The sequence below is a fragment of the Odontesthes bonariensis genome, chromosome 24 (assembly GCF_027942865.1).
Source record: "Odontesthes bonariensis isolate fOdoBon6 chromosome 24, fOdoBon6.hap1, whole genome shotgun sequence".
Classification (NCBI taxonomy): domain Eukaryota; kingdom Metazoa; phylum Chordata; class Actinopteri; order Atheriniformes; family Atherinopsidae; genus Odontesthes; species Odontesthes bonariensis.
Window position 1 is genome coordinate 18,248,618 of NC_134529.1, and position 19,540 is coordinate 18,268,157.

A 19,540-nucleotide genomic window follows, 5' to 3' on the forward strand; every position below is an offset into this window, starting at 1 on the left:
ATCAACTTAATTCAATTGCTCCAAATTAGTTTTAAAATGTATCCCCTTGGAATCATATTGTACCCCATGTATCTAAATACATTTTGGACTGTCTTATAAGGAACACATACACACCCACTGTAAAGTATAGCAGCAAGCATGAAGTTGTGTAGACACCAGCAAATAAAACTCTGCCGTCACAAACGCATATGCGTTGGCTCTGAGTAACTGATGCAGACAGGCAGTTATTAACCAAAGCCTAATTTCCTGCCCCTACTTCACTGTTATTCCCCTGTGCATCACTCGCCTTTTCTTATGCTGAAACAAAATCTGGCTATTAGCTCTTATCTTCTTACTCTCCAGACAATAGCTCGCATTGAAATGAGTTCATAGTTGGCACTGCTTTTAATCAAAACCCTGGCCACTTGCTGTAATGGGGAGCCAACAGCTGTGCTTACACCCACCCAGCTCACAATAGTGCCCTCATGGTCATTATGACGGGTTCCTCTTGTGAGGCTGAGGTCACTAATAAGGCTCTCTGGTTAACAATGGGAATCAAAAGAGGGTATTAGCAGGGGATGGTTTCTCCTTCATTTTGATAAGCAGGGCTATCGAGCCAACAGCCCGCACACACCGAACCCTGCAGGAGACGGAGGGCATGTGCGGATCATGTGTTTTCACCGCTGCACAGAAAAACGGGGGCATAATTATCCCTTAAGGTCACCGGGACGACTGTTTCTCTGCTCTTGTTGACACCAGGTGAGTGACACCTGCCAAATTACTCAGGGTTGGTGTCACTAATCACAGCCGCTTGCTCATTCATTACTTTTTACGCGTTCTGCTGTTCTGTGGGGATGAATGGACATGTCGTCTGTTTGTTGAGGTGTTTCGATCTCTGTCTTTATTGAAATCAAAGACATTCAGAGCATCATTTAACCATCTGACATAATCCTCCTGATTACCTTTGATAGTCCCATAATTGGACCTATAAAATTGGGGGGGGGGGATTGTTCTTATCACAGAATCAAAGAAAATGTTTAATAAAACACATACACAGTGAAGGCCTCATAAAAGGCTGAAATTAAGTTTGACCTTCTGCTTGGTCCCTCTCTTACTGGAAAGTCAGATACACATGCCACCAAATCTGAACAGTACACTTTAAGTTACATGTATTTGTAGCGGTTCATTGGCTAAAACATCAACCAATCAAATGAAAATGATTAAATATCTGTGAGTGACAATCACAGCAGGACATTTGCTTGCAGTGAGTGATGCGACTCCCTGTAAAGCAATAACTGCAGCTAAAGGCTGCAGGTTGCTATTGATCAGTCCTGCACATGCTATAAGTGAAGTTCACAGTCAGCACGGTAACCTTCATTCATAAAGCCGAGCTACGGTTAGAGTTCAAACTGGCCATTTAATTGGAGCACCGTCCTTGCCCTAGTGTACATGCACTGGAGGGGAATCATGTTATTGACTGAAATTTGTCCGACGCTGGAAGGCCGTGGACTGTGTGCCAAAGCGGTCGAGACATTTTTTTAACTTTCTCTGTGGTAGACCATCGTACATGTAAGTCTAGAATTCACCGTGGTCATAAAATCAGGATTTTATGAAAGCAGCGTGACAGAAATGTTTGAACCCATTATTGTGAGTAAATAGCAATGGAAAACTAACAGCTGGCAAACAAACATGATGAAGAGCACTGAACTGAACAGAATTTTGTTAAACGTAGTTTATGACAGACTGCCGCTTCCCCCTCAACAACCAGGCGTGCGAAACAACTCGAACCACAGGGAGTTACTTGTATCATAAAGTAATGGCAAAGAAAGATGCTGGAAATTTTGTTGTGTTTGATTCCCTGGAAAATTGTCTCCTCTTAAAAGAAGTTACAAAGTGTTACATTTACCTCTCAGTTGTTGAATCGGGTAACTAATGTCAGACCTTGTAGGGGTAGTCTGATGATGTCTTAGGTCCTATTTGTATGGAAATATTGAAAGTTCTATACTAAAGCATCCTAATAAATAAAAAGTAACATCTGAGTCAGAGTTTTTTATTTTTATTTTCTATCTCTAACAGGAGCTCCTGCTCAGGCTCGGACGGCTGAACACACAGGTGGATGATAAATGTTTCCTTCCGGCTTCTTATCTTTAGATGTAACTTTATTGAACTTGGCATTTCTGCTCCCTGGCTCGCGGTTTTTTAAAGTTGCACTGAGGGATCAAGCGTCTTACTTTCATCAGCTTACATTGACCCAAAACTGAGCGGGTGGCACAAGGCCACGGAGCAAACACAGAGGATTACGTGACCGCAGACCTTCGTTCTCAACCATCATCTGTGTGGAGGAAACGGGGGACTCCACGCGGGCATTTTCTCTCAAACACACACACATACACTCTTAGATTAGATTAGATTAAATTATACTTTATTCATCCCACGGCGGGGAATTCTCTCTATGCGTTCATCAGCAAAAAAGATTAATTGGTGCAGTGCAAACAAACATGAAACGACTGTCACAGGATGGGCCTGTCGCTCACTGATTGACCTGTCCGCACAACTCTTTGATCAGCAGCTTCAGCAGTGGGTCTGTTCACAAATGAAATGGGAGGGGCTTAATGCCTCAACAGCCCAGAAGAACATCACAGTGATGAATGTGAAAGGGAATTAATTATAGCCCCCAAACAAGCCAGCACAAGTAAATAATATTCATAGTGAATTAACAAGTGTTTCGCTCCTCGGGTTTGCATTAGTTCGCCGTGCCCTCAGGATGTGAGCGTGCTCACGAACAACATTATGTATAATTAAGCACGAAAATTGCTCATCACTCACAGAAAATTCACAAAAAAGCTTTTTGTTTGCTTGACTGAAATCGGAAATTTACATCCACCTTCACAGAAATGGTCCCATCAGCCTCACATGTAAGGCCGCGATTGAATTTTCAAAAGAGCAGATGCATTATTTTGTTCTGGTTCTGACATCATGCTGAAGCACATTACGACGTTCCAGTTGCTTCATCATTTTTGATGAATGAGGGATCTTTTTTTTCTAAAAACTGGGACTCTTGTTTCAGTAAAACATAAAAAGAAAAAAAGCAGATGTAAACGGCACAACAACACAAAGACATTCTGTCCTGTGCAAAGGCCTTGGGCCACCCTTCATTTCTTTATATTTTGATTCCATGATTGATGATTGATGATTGACTTTCTAGTAATTATTAGAAGTGGTCTTTTGACATTGGCTGCTGAATCACTAATTTTCACTCCAGTCCCTGTACATCTCTATTTTCCATTTTTATTTTGTTTGTGAAGCCACTGAAGATACAAAAGGCCCATAACTTAAGGGATCAACCAGTGTTGTGTCTACACATAACAGACAACTTAGCAAAGAACCTAACTCAAACTGCATCTTTACTAGCAGGCTGTTGAAAAGACACAATTTGTTGCCATTTATTTGGTTGTATCTACCAAAATATGTTAAAAATAACAGTTTGACAGACGTAAAGCAGAAGTCTTTTTCCCCAAGTGATTCCCAAAGAGCTGTTAGCAAAAAACGCTTTTTATGTATTCATCTATAAATTCCCATTAATGTTTTTATGCATGGCTGAATAAATCACTGTACCAATTTGAGGTTTTTCTGGCAGTTTATAAACTAATTAGGTGGGCCTCAAGACTTTTACACGGTACGGACCCAAAATGACGCATAATGATCTTTGTGTCTAGCCTCTTAAACATTCCAGGTAAAAGTAAGAAATAAGTCAAACAATTTTTTCTTCTGCATTTGATAAGCAAATGAAATGAACTAGTTGTGTATTCTGAAGAATAATCCCATACTCTGTTAATAGCTGCTCCCTCTCTCATTCTTTTCTTTTATTTCTCCTGTATTGCTTAATCTGGCAGAGAAAGAATTTGTTTCCCCAGACGTTATCTGGTTTTGGCATCACCTCACTGCAGCGCAGGATTATGTTTATTAATGGAGTTATCACAAGAGAAATCTGCACTGGGCACTCTCAGCTGAGCAGTAACACATTGATTTTGTGTCCAAACCTAAGTGATTGCGTGCCTGAGGGTCGTCTTTTCCTGAAGACCAGCACAAGTCTTATGAAGGAGACCACCGCCACCTAGTGGACAATCTGTTTACATGCATTGTTTTGAAGATGAAACTAACTATTGCCACAATTGCTGTGTTTTCTGTGACTCATTGTAAGTGTCAAAATGCTACCTGATTTTAAAACTTTCAATTTCCGGGGATTTTGTTTCTCCACCTCTCCTTTTCCTCACTTTGTGCCACGTCTCAGACTCAGTTCACATCACTGCTCCTATCAGAGGGTAATTGGCAGCAAAGTGAAAGCCTTAAGAGTCTCACAGGTCTGTTTTGTTTGCTATGGAAAATTGGTATCCTCGAGACGCTGCTCTTCTTTATCGCTCTGACTTTCTGAAGCGACCGCAGTATGCTAATCCACGAAGACTTCAGCTCCCACCTGCCGGCCCTCATTATTTCCATGCCATTTTGGAGATAAACAATGTGGGGTCGCTCGGTGGCAGAGAGATTTTCTTCCATCGCTCAGTAATGATGATGGAAATGGCAAATAGACCCACGGGAATAGAAGATCACTAAGATTCCGTTATGTATTTTCTTGTGCCAAGGTCAGTAACCTCTGAAATTCCAAGAGATGATAAACCTTTCAAAAGCTCGTGTTTATCTGAGTAGGGTAAGAGCTATAATTTTCAGCTCCGGCCGCTGAGTGAAGATTGTTTGGTCGACTCCTGTTTTAGGACCTGAACTATAACTTTGACTGTTCCAACATTTTTTTTGTTCACTTGATTGGACTTTTGTCTTATCTATATCACTTTCTTCTTGCCATTTACGCCTCTCCTGCAGAGAACGGAGACGGCAGGTAGTGTACAACAGAACACCCACGCTGGCCTGAGATCAAGGATGATGTTTCATGATTCCGACTTGGCAGCGTCTACAAATTCTAATTCAACTCAATTCATACCCACTAGAACTACTGGAACAACAGGGATGAAATAGGGGTACAGTACAAGTCCTTTTTTGTCCCCCGAGGTACATTCTATACTAATGTACCCCCTAGGGTTAATTATTGGACCTAAAGGTACATATGTGTACCTTTTTTTCTACATGCTGGGGTACAATAGACTGTCTGTGTTAGGCTACTTCAGTGTAAGGGTACAAAATTGCCACCAGAGGTACAAGATTGGTCTCTGTAACCACAAGGGTACAAAACTATACCTTCTGAGGGTACTGCCCCAGTGACAAGCCATCGTACCCCTAAAGGTACAATTCTGTACTTTATTTTCTTAGAGTGTGCAGGAAGCAGAGCTAATGTGTTTAGGTCGTCCTAATTCACGCCAAGTTTCTCTGCAGTCTTCATTCATGCGATGACAGAATAAATATCATGATGAACGTTTACTCATCATCGGTAAGGCTGAATATGGATCCCAAACTTCCAAGTCTAATAGTTGATAGAGAAGCAGTTCTGCAACTCTAGTCAAAAAAAGATGTTTCTCTTGATCAACACAGTGGTTTCAGTACAGACTGTTGAAACAAAAAGGTACAGGTTCCTCCCCCCTTCCTTCTGTCTGTACCTCTATCCCTCCACCCCCAAAACTCTTGGATGTTCTTGGCCTTATCTCCAACACCTCTGTCCCCATACATACATACAATTAGCCCCTTCCCCCTTCCCACCAACCACTCTTGAGCATTAGCATAAGCACAATAGCTGACCAGAGAAGAGGCAGTGAGCAAAAACCACTAAAGCTCACTGCTATTCTTTTACCACCGGCTTGGTTTTACCTGCTTGTTTGTAGTAACACAAAGATCCAGCTGAATTTTCACTTTGTGCTTATCTTTTGCACTGCATGCCATTTTCTTCACATCAACTCCCCTGTGTTTAGAAAAGTTTAGCCCTCTGCCACTAAAGTGACCAATTTCAAGTGTCAAGTGCTCCAATCTATCCGAGCAAAGCCGTCAGTTAAGATGCAGTTGATTGAGCAATGGTTTAAAGGAGAGCAAAAAAATGAAGGGTGAACATTTGATTCAGGAAAATTAAAGGTATTTCAACTTATTTCACTGCTATTGGACCCCATGGAGCAAAAAGAGATGACCTGTGTTTATGAGCTGATGTAACAAAGCATCTCTTCTTACACCCATGTTCATGACAGGGCAGCAAAAAAGCAGAATTTATCAGCCTGTGATATGAAGACTGATCGGGGGGGAAAAAAACATCAAGTACACTGTTGCTGCAGGTTGAAAGTTTATTGATATACAGCCCCAAAGAACAGATTTATTCACCTACTGACCCAACATAGATTCCAGTGTTAATAGTACCTATTTTTGACAAGTAATGAATACAAAAAAATAAATACATGGGAGTACAAATGTAAAATTTAAACCAATTCAGGGGTTTTACATAGGCTAGTCCACAGAACACACTAGTGTGTCTGACGAACAGTACTGTACACCAAAGTAGCTTATTAAGGCAAAAAATCTTTCCCAACATTCCAGCGAAATAGGTAGTTTTGAAATGAAGAAGAATGAAAAAATAAAGTATCTTCATCCATATCCTGCTCTCAAGTTATTTCTCAAAAACAGTTTTGAGCAACTTAACCAGTGTGCATAACGACTAAGAAAATACATTCAGTATAATGGGAACAATCTTAGTGCAAATATAGTGTGACAAAACTCAGTCATGGAGTGGCGATTTCTGGAAAGGAAGGGCATTTTAAAATGCCAAAATCTTCATACGACCACTTAAAACTTCAGTGCACCAAGTGAAACCCAGAACTGCATGAGCGAAGAAACATGAAACGTTACTGGAACCCTGTTTACAGAGGGTGTCTGAACCAAAAAAAAAAAAAGGAGTAATCCACTCCGACAACTAATACAGGTAGCGCTTTACATTCAAAGAATTTGAAAAAAAAAATCTCTTAAAAAACAAATATCCCAGGTCAGATATAACTCAGGACAAGCACACAAGTATGCAATAACATATCACACAAAAAACGTAAGGCCCAAAGTCCAAAAGCCAGGATTTAAAAAGAATGGCGGAGAAACTGCTTCAAACAAAATACCACTAAACAACAGCTTTGAACTGCCTTTTGCCTGGAGGGCGACATGCAGGGTTTACACAGACCCACAATGTAGTTCCTTTTCACACACGTGCAAATGTCCAGGAGGGAGGACTGATCTGAGGTGGCGGGGAAGAGGGAGGACACAATGCATTTAGATGCTAAACCAATGTACTTAATCTTTTTGAACATAAAAATAACAATACGGAGGTAGTTTATTTAACGCAGTGGCATGAAAGTCTCTGGGGCCTGCGGGTTCTGCAGCTTTGCTTTCATTTGACACCTGAACTCCCATTTTCAGTGGAATAAAAAAGGTTTACGTGTTCACCCGTGAACCAGCGACACCCCGTGGTGCAAAGCTCGCTTCCACATGTAGTATGTAGAGCGTGCAGTGAATGGAAAGTAAGACCGGAATTCTTTAAACGTAGGGAAGGATTTCTCCTCGAAGCGTTGCTGCAGGAAGAGCTTAGCCTTGGCCTTAAAGTTGGCCAGAGCCACAACATCCATGGCAAACATCTGCTCATTTATGGGGGCCTTTCTGTGAAAGGTGTGCTTAGAGTGTGGGGCATCAAATGAATGTACGGTGGAACCGTTCAGATTCTCAGGGGTCTTAACAAATGGGGGCTCATTCTGAATCTCCACCGTCTTGTTTTCTGTTACTGTACTCTCCAGACTCTCTGGGACGTTGACCTGTGCACTCTGGGTGATCATCTTCTCCTCCTCTTCCTCCTCCTCCTCCTCCTCCTTTTTCTTCTTCTTCATCTTCATCTTAAGGTCGTGGCTGCTCCGCCAGAGCCAATAAAGGCAAGAGGACATGGATGGGAACTTGAGCTTGAACTTTATCAAGGACCATCTGGACTTCTGGACATGCAACTTTGCAGCTTCTCTGAGCTGTTTTTTACTTAAGTAGGCAAGCCTGAAACTTCTGTGTTTTTGCCTGCAGATTCTGGTTCTCGGCACGACGGCCTGAGGCAACACCGACCGACTTTTTGGGCTTTGGCTCTTGTCAGCATCTGAGCTGTCTTCGCTGCTGCCCAGATTGCCTTTGTAGCCCCTGTTAAAGAGCATGGCTTCCCTCCTCCAGTTATAGTAGGTTGATCTTGAGATTCCTGGGAAGTTTCTCTTGAAAATCCTAAAGGGGAAGGAGGTGTTTGCGGCAATGCACTGCTGCAGACAGCGCTTAGCTTCCTGCATGTGTGCTACATTCTGAGCCCGCTCCACATCAAGCCGGCTGAGGCTGAGGCCGAACATGCCGGCCACGCTGTCATGGTGGTCCGACTCATCGTGCTCTGCTTCTGGAGATGACCAGGCCTCCTGCTCCGTGCTCTCCCCAGGACTAATCTCTCCAGCTGAAGATGAGGTGGAGAGGTTTCCTCCGGATTTGATGAGCTCATGTTTCCAGTTATAGTACGATGACCTCGAGATCTCAGGAAAGAACTGTTTAAACTGGTGCAATGGGATGAGTCTGCCCTCCAAGTAGCAAGCCTGCAGGAAATACTTAGCCTCATATCTTGCTGCAGACTTTTTGCAGTGTTCCTGCGTCTGCCTCTTCCAGCGGTAGAAGGTTCTCTTGGTGATGTTGTACTTGTCCTTCAGACTTGGGTAAGAAAGCTGCGCATCCTGGTTCAGCTCTTCCTGGCTTTTGAGTTGGGACGCCCTCTGCTCACCATCAGGGCTTCCAAAAGTGTGCACACCTGTCTGAACAAGGGCGACAAAATAGTTCGGCCTGAACAGTAGCTCAGACTGCAGCTCCCCGGACCACATTACGTGTATGGTTTGCGGCTCGGAGTCTTCGGGCCAGGTCCTGGGGCGTATGAGTCGGTTGAAATAGGGTCTGATCTTGAGGTTGAACATGGGGTAGATGGAGTAGATGTTGAACTGAAGGACTGATGATAGGGCATACAAATGCCACATGTTAGCGAAGGAGCCGGGGAAGCATGAAGCGTTAACATCTGCGTCGAAGATGGCCTCCAAGACCGTTACAGGTAGGTTGAGCATATCCTCAGACTCTTCTGCGCACAAACTGAAGCGAACAGCCTGGAGCATCATTTTAGAATCAATCATCCCAGACAAGTAATACCTCTTCCACAGCACCATTTCCACTACGGTTCGTACCTGTGAGGGGCAACATTCATGGCATCAGTGTCACAGTCATTAAATAGCCATACAAACCAATAAACAGTACTACAGTATACATTTTAAGCCCAGTGTGGACCGCTCTACTAACCTGGAGCTCCAAGCTAAGTCCGGTGTTCCCCACAAGCAGCATGCTCACGGCATCAAACAGCAAGTTGCCTTCTCCGTTACACTTCAGAGGCAGGAGTCCTCCAGGTGCGTCAGCTGGGTATAAACCACGAGCTGTGTCGTCCAGACTAGCCCACCTGGCGAAATCCTGACAGGGGGCTTTGGGAAGCTGGAAGGGAGCGAGGACCTGCTCGACTTCGTGGGCCACTCTGGTCACAGCATCCAGGCCAGAGCTCTCAGTGGCCTCCTGAAGCTCCCGCAGGACGGACAGAACGGTTTCCTTCCTCTGGATCATACTGGCCGGCCTCATGAGAGCTGCAAAAGAGACAAGAGGAGAAAACGGATGATTGGAGCGTATTTCCCTGCTTCAGTGGTAGAAATTCAACGGTAAAAATATGGTAGAAATTTGCTCATGCCTAAGGAAAAAATATCTGCAGAATTAAGAATTAAATAATATAAATGGCATTTTAAAGCATTTTCTCTCATAATGAATGAATGATGTGCTTTGTTTACATCTCACACAATAGAGTGTGTAATGTAAGTTGTTTTCAGTGCAAGAAAACTAACACAGATCACATGCATAGTCACTGTCTGGAATAATAACAGCTACTGCGGGCTGCTTCTTCATTTACAGCAGAACATCCAGCGCCTGTCTTCACCAAAACTAACTCCATATCCCTCACAACGCTGAAAGAACAGGAGGGGGGAACTATTAATCTCTTACCTGGGCGTCCAGAAACTAACAAGAGTCTCGTGGAAAGACGCGCAGTCGCGGCGGAGGGTTTCACCGTTCAAGTATTGACCTCACACTGAGAGTTTTAGTCCATGGCGCCCAGCTCAGCCTCCGGAGAGTCCCGTCCTGCAGTGCGCGCAGGAGATTTCGGAGAATGATAAGAGGCACCTCCCATCAGGAAATTGTCAATCGCCGATCCGCTGTTTTTTTTTTCTTTTTTCTTTTTTGTCTCAGCTTTGTGAAACACCTCCCTTTGCCCTCCTCCTCCTCCTCCTCTTCCTCCTCCTCCTCCACCATCACTTTGCGTTGAGCCAGGGTCAATTTCAATGTGAAGTGTTAACAAAAGCCAATGTGTCAGGGGCCCTCGCGGGGGGAGCCCTATCCCTCCCCGCGGGGTCGGCAGGTATCGGTGCTTTTTACGTGTTGTCAACACGTTTTTTTTTTTTTTTTTTGCTCCTCTTTGGCAAAGCCAAATTCACACGTCAACAGTTCACTTTCAAGGTTGTTTGTCAAGTTTGCAGTCAGTGCTTCTTTCTGTGCCACATACAGATCTCCCTCGTGTTTGTGCTGCCGAGTAAATGTTGACATCTATGTTTGAGATTTTCTTTATTGCTTGGCGTACTTCACTGCAATATATATATTTTTGATGTATTATATATATATATATATATAGATATATTGTTTTCCTCTTACGGTAACTATACAATGAGTGATTGAGTGATTCTTCTGGTCTGCACTCGCATGTAAGAGCAAGTTTGTTGATTAGAGTAAACATGTGTAGACAGGGTGTGGGCACAGGTTTTATGAGACAAGAGGAAGGCCCCTGAGTTCCAGCTCAGATTGTTTCTTCACTGTATCACTTTTAACACCTCCTCTCCTGCCTTTTGCAGGATTTCAGTAATCAAGGCCTTTTGCTCCACACACGCACAACAATCCCAGCGACTGTCCCCCAACCCCCCACAAACCCATACTGTAGACCCTACTTTCTACACCTCTGACACACACATTTACACACTAGGGGACAGGAACATTTGGCCCCCACTGATTGGTCCACTCCAAGTCTTCGGCAGACAAGCTGGTGCCTGAGTTCACTGGGGTTCAAGGCTTTGGCCTAAATCTTATCAGCTATATGGACAATGTGTAAGTGTGGGTTTCCCATGTGGGGGGGGGGGTTGTGTATCTGACAGGCAAATAAAGACAATGCCAATAGACACTCGAAAGATAGAAGGTCTGGCATTTGGTGTGTGAATGTCAGGTTCTTTCTTTGTCTTCGTATTTGCCTCCATTGTTAGCCTGTTTCAGAGGTTACAGTCTGCCAAAAGTTCCTAAATATACAGTATTGTGCACAGGTTATGAGCCATTAATCATTTCTTTATATTTTGCTCTATTGTAATATTCTAAAGTGCCCTTGAGCAATAGTTCTTTAGGCTTTCTGAAAGGTCTGTAAAAGTTTTTCTTTTGACCCTGGCTGATTTTTCAATTTTTACTTGACCATTTTTATGTAGGAATCTTTTAATACTGACCTATGAGTTATTCAAGCATAAAAAAAGGCACATAATTCATAGGATGAACCACTATTGTGTCTACACACAACAGAAAACCTATTTTAAATTGTATCTTTTGGCACTTTGTGACTTGCAGCCTTTTCCAATGATTCATCACTTGTTTCAGTTTCTTCAGTTGCATCTAGAGGGATGTCAAAGATAACACAGTTTGACAGTCATCAAATGGTACTTTTTTTTCACCAACAAGGGGTTTTCCAATAAGCTATTAGCTGAAAACTTATCTCAGCATGATGTGCACTGTATTGAAAGAAAAACTTGAGGAAACCGGCAGACAAAAGAAGAAGTGGCAGGTCAAACAAAACTATCTACAGCAGGTGAACAGTATCTGAAAGTGATCTGGACTTTGATCCATCTACTGTTCCCTAAAGCCTCATCAAAACTGGTATCCACTGAAAGGTGGCTGTCAAGAAGCCTTTCTTAAGGAAGGGAAACAGAGAGAAAAGGCTGAGGTATGCCACATGAAACACGAAATGGAAGAGAACTGAAAATCAGTGGCGGCAGGTCTTATGGAGGGATGAATCCTCCCCAGACCTCAACGTTGTCGAAGCAGTGTGGGATCATCTTGACAGAGAACGGAACAAAAGGCGGCCAACATCCAAAGAAGAGTTTTGGGATGTCCCTCAAGAAGCCTGGAGAACTATTCCTGAAGACTACAAGAAAGCTTGTCTTAGAGGGTTCAGACTGTGTTGAAGAATAAAGAGGTTCATACCAAAGACTTTTAAGCTCGTTGGAATTGTACAAACTCTACTTGCTTCATTTACTATATTAGTAATAAACCAGAGTTTCATAGCCTTGTAGAGGTGTTTCATTGCAGACTCTCAGTCATGTGCAAACACATAGAATATGCAACAAGATACCGGATCTTCAGCTCTGAGTGTCAGGTAAATGCTACTAACCCCGATTTCATCTGTCTATCTCACATTCCTCTTTACTGACATCTTCTATTCACATGGATGCCTTTCAAAAACATTTCAGAAAAGATGGTCTTCCTACATTCGTCTTTTACATCTGGTTTTCTGATAAAGATCTAAGTGAGTGAACATGTTCAGAATCTGACTTACATCTGCTTGCACGGAATTAAAGCTTTTAACTTCTCCCGGCTCAGCTTCCTGACTGCATTCATCCCCCCTCTACCCTTTCTTCTTAATGTTTGTGTCTTCACCATCTCCTCAACCCCCACAGACTCTTGTCTAAAGCCAATCACACATCTTAGGTGTGTAGATTAGCTGTGCTGCACTGCACTGTGAACACAGTAGTGGGCTTGCTGTAAGCATTTAAAATGCAAATAGGGCAACACTGGGACCGGCTCCGGCAGTCTCTTACCTGCTGTGGCTGCGTGTGTGTGTGTGTGTGTGTGTGTGTGTGTGTGTGTGTGTGTGTGTGTGTGTGTGTGTGTGTGTGTGTGTGTGCGTGTGTGTGTGCGTGTGTGTGTGAGCTCATGAGTGCAGGTGTGTGTATGCAAGGGGAAGTAAAGGGAGATGAGGATGGAAGCCAGTAGTGTACTCAACACGTAAATTTGATTTAGCCTGTTTGCACAGGCTAAAGAGATTAGCTTGTGCCCAACATGAAGTGCTGCATTTAGCTGCACAGCCTGGCCAAATGATGCCTTTGCACTTTGTCACCTGCAGAATATACTATGGAAAATGCAGAAAATGCTAAGAAAACTCAAGTCTTGTCACACTTTTTATGAAATGTATCCAGTGTTCATTGGGTCACGTGTGACTGGTTTTGCAAAAATGCTTCCACTAACCACAGTTTTCACTGCAATCACTCAAAACAGTTCTTCAGTTGTATGGGCATTATGATGGACTCACATTGCTGTCAGACCAGATTTATCTATCGCTGCCATTGTGTTTTTGGCACAAATATTGTGCATTAAGATGATGCAGGGGAATAATGAACAGATGCTTGAGCAATCCGTGAAACAAACATGTTTGCTGGAGGAAAAAACCTATTCTCTATTCATCAGTAACAACTGACACTTTACTCCTATTAAAAGTACATTGCAAGAAATCCGTGTTCAGTTCTCTAAATTCTGTCACTGTAAAGGTTTTGAGTCAGAAAGAGTAATATCTGAAGACGTAAGGTAGCATAGAGCCTATACATAGACATTTGGTCTCTATAGGTACCCAAAAATCTCTGAACTGACACCTTATTCATTCGTTTTTAGACTCAAAGTGAATTGAACAAGAATCAGTACGTTTGAAGAGTATGCGACCTCTAGTGGTCATCGGAGTAACTGCATGTACATGTGAAAATGGCAGTCATTGAGTTGTCGATCGTGTTGCATAAAGATAAAGTGCTTTATCCTTTGCCATGATGATGCTTTAAACCTGACCAGGTTATGTCATTGCCTGAAGCCAACCAGGATATGACAAGGCTTTGTCATTACGTATTTTGTTTACATGTAAACCAAGGCCATCAACAAAATGGTGTCCATGACATGAGAGTGAGGATTTCGTTGTCAGAAGTATGTCTTTTAGTCCAAATGATGATTGTTTTCTAACACTAACCAAGTAGTTCAGTTTTCTAGGTCATAGTAAAGTGCTGTCGTGTTATTATCTGAACAAATCTCACAAGGGAAAATATATATATATACAATATTTGCACTATGTTGGTCTTGAACAAGTCTGAGTGTAAAAAAGTGCTGCATGTAACACGTCATCCAACCCCTCTCTTACCTACTTCTGAGGATTCTGTGGCTTGTTAAAGGATTAAGTTGAGAATGATGTGGAAATGCTAACATGAATGGGTATTAAACAAATGACCACCACGATTGTATCAGCTGGAGGACTTGTTGACACAAACACTGGCATCAGATGATGATTTCAGTAAATGTGTCATTTCTAAAAGTCTACATCTGATAAAGATTCAGGAAATGCACACGGACAAGTCACTCAATAAAAGAGCCTATACCATCTTTATCAAAAGGTTCATGATTTTATTTTAGAGCTAAACTCGAATGGGTTTACAAGTACATGCCTTCATTTTCATACTATTCATACTATTCTTTAGCTATTTCACAGCTGAAGCCCTTTTTTAGCTCCCATCTCTAAAACTCCTGTGAAGCCATTTTGGAACTTAAAATTCCATTCCATGGAATTCCATTCCATATTAGCAACAGTCCATGGAGTTACATGGAGGTAGCACAGTTGGAGTTCATAATCAACAAAAAGAAATAGTGTGATTTACACTATTTGTATCTGATACATGCATATTCTGTGGTTTCACACTCCTGGACCTGGACTGCTTCAGAGCTGACGGGGAGAATAATATCAGCGTAGATCACATCATCTGCATACATGACCTACACAGAAACACGCTCTTATTAACGTTCAATGCGATTAAAGCCATCCAGATGAGATCATTCTCTATCTGATCTTAAAAAACTTACGTGGTTGGTATCGATCGTGTTACATGGCTCATGCGGCAGCTGGCGGCCTGAAACAAAAAAATGAAATGCATAAATTCCTGTTTGGCAACGCAGGACATTAAAGCACAACAGCATGTAAGCGACCGCCTCACAGACCACAAACCACAGTTGTCTAAGGTGACGCGAATGCTTACACGAGGGACGGCTTTCCATCACGGCTATTTCAAAAGAGCCTGCCCATAACTTAAGGACGTTTAGGAGAACTTACCGGCTCTTCTTCTGTTTACAGCAAATGCTGCAATCAGAGCTGTCAACACAACACATCCCACAACGCCCACGGCACCCCCAATTATGTCGCTGTTGCCACCTGAAGAAAAAGGAAATATACAGCATTAAAAATGGGGAAGTAATGTTGTGAAGTATTTTCTGATTTGCAATACCCAAATTTAGCTGAATTATGAAATATCTTAAATTGGTCGTTTTCCTATCCAGCTCCTGTCTAAGCTTTTCATTGAGGAAGGGAATACCTTGATGTTCTTTTTCTGGATTGACAAAAAAGCCTCTTCCGCTCCCTGTGAGCCCTGCAAAGAGAAAACGCACTTGTTGTGATTCGGTCTATTTACATGAACAGACAACAGGCTGGTTGTCAGCACCATCCCTGAACAGACCTGGCACTCTGACCCACACCGCCGCCGAACTCTGGCTTTGTTCGCCCACTGTCGCCTGGCACCTAAACTTCTTCCTTCCAGGACTTTGAAGAGCCAAAGTCAGCGTGACCTCACAAGGAGACCGCTGCTGGATCTGGTGTTGAGAGTCCGCGTGTATCTGAGCACCAGTTTCATCCACCCACATCAGAGTGATCTCTTGTTGCATCGGTGTGTAGCAGTGATCCTGCTCGAAGTAGGTGAAGAGGACACACTGCAGCGTCAACGTTTTGCCTGGTGTCAGGATGAACGTTGCAGCAGCTTTAGAAACTGAAGGGAAGAACGAAATGAAGTTATGCCACTGATTTGTCCCCCAAGCTTCTTTAATATGGCCCCACACAGTTATTCTTGACAGTGCTCACAATTGTGAGAGAGGATACCTGGGCTCGGTTGGCAGCGATGATGTCTGACATCCTCCTTTGTGAGATCCTCGATTTGGTAGGTGCACTTTGAGTCATCAAGCTGTGCTGCAGATGTCTGGATCTCCCCATTGCAGACTATAGCAATTTCACTATTTGCGATTGCGCTCAAATGCCATACATTATAGCAGAAATCTTTACCACACGGATATGTTAATATCAGACTATCTTCTCCATTTACACCTGTAGGGGAAAAAATGAGATTAAAAAAAAGAGGGACAACAGATAAAAGATCAAAAGACTGAGTTAGTAATTATTCCTTTACTTTACCTGTTCTGATCAAAGACAACAGCAGCAGCTTCATCACAAAGCGAACGGTTCCAGGCATCCTGCGCGCAAATCTCCTTAGCGTGAAAAGGTACAACTGAGGTTCAGCGTTGTCACGCTTGGTGTCAAACAGAAATGTGACTTCCTGCATTTGTCAACATCCTCAACCTGCCGGCATGGAAAAAACTGACTGGTTTGCTGGACGTCTGAGTTGCAACATTCGTCCACATATCTTGCAGCAGAGTTTCAGACACAACGCCGCAGTTAAAAAGCCTTTTTTTTTTCAACTTTGTCTGCAAATATTTTTATGCTTTCGTTCCTGTTGCAGTTGTAATATAATATTTGTGTGAAATATACACCTCATGGGCTTTTTGACTTATTTGAATAAGTAGATACATTTTTAAATGGAATGCAAATGTTGGTGTTTTATAGTTAGAATTCGATCATTTAGTAAATTAAATCAATAAATAAATCACACAAATGATGCATATTCCAGATTGTTACCAATGTAAGCTTTAAAAGACTAAAAACTTGACGTAGAAGTGGGCCGTTCAACACAATATTCACCCAAGACAAAAGAAAACCCGAAAAGAAAAAGAAAAGTATGGCTTAAAAGGAAGAAATTGAGTGTTGTAGAATGGTACATTCAAAGCCCAATCACTGTAAACTGGTTTGTGTATGTGAACTACTTTTATACATACTTTATATACTATATACTAACATATACTGTACATACAATACATAATATATATTGTTGGGTTAAATGTTAGCCTGTGCAATTTGGGTGGATCTGTCTTTTGCAGTTTGCTGAACTTCTGTCTATCTTTACCTCTGAGAGACTCTCCCTCTATTAGGTGCTCTTTTTTAAGAAAAAAAAACTGGTTGCCAGTTAATCTAAGTTAAAAGTTTGCAGCTTTGTTGCCCTGTCCCAACTTTTTTTAGACACGTTGCTGCAATATGTGAATATTTTTCATTTGAAAAAATAGTTTCAATGTTTGATGTGTTTTCTATGTTCTATTGAGAATAAAATATTGGTTTATGACATTACAAAACTTTTGCTTGTTTTTATTTGCATTTTACATGGTTTGGGATCTTTTTTTGTAAGAAAAGCAGGATTTTGCTCTTGAGAGATAAAATTCAAAAACAGTCTCAAGCAAAAGGAAGTGGTTGCAGCGCTCCCCTCTTGATGTCTGGAGAAATAAATAAAAAAATAGATATAAGCTCTCCGGGCAACCTTCAACAGAGCTGATTTGTATTCGGTCCTGCTTTGAGGGAGACGGCCGACTGTTTTTTTTAAAAAGATTTCGAAATCCGTGAGAAATCTTGTCTGTGCTGTCAGGAGAGATGACCTTCAGACCAAAACGGGAAGAAGAAAAGGATTACAGAGAAGGGAGACAAATCCAGGGGAAGCTGTTAGAAACAGGGTTGTTTTTTTGACTTGTGTTTACAGTTTATCCTTTCATACATAGCGGCCTGTTCAGTAGATAGCTATTCAAGCACCATTTCTCTTGGCATACACGAGTTTCGAAACATCAAAGATGGTCGCCTCGTGAAAGCCAAGAGTAAGAGCATCTATATGCCCGCAACCAAGAGTGTATACAGTGTCTTTGCAATCTGACTTTTTATTCCACCTTTTATAGGTAATGGTGTTGACCACCATATTTTAAAGTGAGGCAGCCCTGGAACTCTGGCCTCGCCTCACTGAAACTTCCAGATGAAAAGCCAAACAGATCAGCATGCAGCCTTGTGCAACTTTGAGCCCTGGGTGCTCTGCCAAAGTTTTATACCGGAGCTCAGTCAATGAATTTCTTGCATCATGCCAGAAATATGGACTTTTTGAAGAAACATAGCATAGCTGTGACTTGTGTGAGGAGACTTTCTGGAGAGTCACAGAGGACTCTTCTCTTCGAGAAGGCAGGCAGAGCTTAGCTTGTCCTTGTTTTTTGGTCTTTTGTTTCATCATTTCCTTTGAAAAGTGCGTTAGAGTCGGCGTTGCTGTAATTCTGCTGATCGCTTCGTCTCTTTTCTGTCTTTGGTGAGTTTGAGTCCCAGGTTCGCTAATGAGACAAAGCTTGAGCGGAATTCCCCTGCCTTGACTGCACTCGTCCATTTTGTGGTAGCACAACAGCAGATTGGAACTCATACCCAGATGCCAACTAATGGGATTACTCTATCATGACGAGTTCAGTCAGATAAGTAGTTTATGACACCATGATTCAATCGGACCGCAGTTCGGTCAACATTTTGACCCTTTGCATTGATAACAGTCTGTGCCCCCCATCTGCGCTTTGTGTTTGTGCTTAAACTGTCAGATTTATAAATAAATCTCCTCTGAAAAGAAAAAAACCTGTTTATTTTCAGCCATTTTGCTGTAGATTTGCCGCCGTGTTTGGGATCGTCGTCGTGTTTCGTGACCCAGTTTTTTTTAAGCTATCGGACTGATGGCCTCACTTTTGACTATGGAACACTTAGATTTACAAAATAGTGAGGATGAGTTGAACTCTCTATCACCCAGCAGGAAATTTTACCGAGCTACATGCACTGACCTGTTTCGCACTCACTCAAGACATCACACACTTGTCACAGGAACAACAGCAATGATATACAACCAACAAAACAACAGCAATGCTCTATACTCACTGATAAAACAGACATTGGATGTTATAAAAACCAAACCACCCAAGAACTAAACCTTTGTTTTTCTTTTTTTTAATTTAAAATCACATTTTATTTGCTTAAAAACACTACAAACCGATAATGACGTAAGTTCATGGTCGACTCAATGACTCCAAGGTGTCCAGCCCAAAACCATCACCCCTCCACACTGTGGAGTCGCTGTGTGACAGTTCATGGTGACATGCTACGTTCAGTTTATCACCAAACATGGTTCATTGTGACCAAACATCTGAACTTTGGTCTAGTCTTTCCAAAGGACGCTGTTCCACAAGTCTTATGGAAATGTTCTTCTGTCTCTTGAATGTTTTGTACTTGCTTATGATCTTTTCACTCCGAACAGTTTGGAAATGTCCTCGCAACCCTACGCTTCCCATTTCTGATGTCTATCCACCTTGTCGCCACTGTAAGAACGTCAGCTTTCATTTCACTGCTCCCACTAACAAATGATCAGTAAATCAACTGTACTGGATTCGATCAGAAGCTCCTGACTGCTAC

At 42.3% G+C, this 19,540-nt stretch overlaps 2 protein-coding genes across 2 annotated transcripts; both read right to left on the minus strand.

Moving 5' to 3' along the window:
• Positions 1-7,388: 7,388 nt before the first annotated feature.
• Positions 7,389-9,603, minus strand: vrtn (vertebrae development associated). Its single transcript, XM_075459760.1, has 2 exons — positions 9,292-9,603; positions 7,389-9,179 (listed from the first exon to the last, which is right to left on the minus strand). Exons 1-2 carry the CDS (start codon positions 9,601-9,603, stop codon positions 7,389-7,391), a joined length of 2,103 nt encoding a protein of 700 aa, XP_075315875.1.
• Positions 9,604-14,576: 4,973 nt separating this feature from the next.
• Positions 14,577-16,447, minus strand: LOC142375385 (uncharacterized). The gene is made up of 7 exons (XM_075459391.1): positions 16,373-16,447; positions 16,064-16,285; positions 15,648-15,953; positions 15,507-15,560; positions 15,248-15,346; positions 15,001-15,047; positions 14,577-14,913 (listed from the first exon to the last, which is right to left on the minus strand). Exons 1-7 carry the CDS (start codon positions 16,428-16,430, stop codon positions 14,800-14,802), a joined length of 900 nt encoding a protein of 299 aa, XP_075315506.1. The 5' UTR covers positions 16,431-16,447; the 3' UTR covers positions 14,577-14,799.
• Between the last annotated feature and the right edge of the window lie 3,093 nt (positions 16,448-19,540).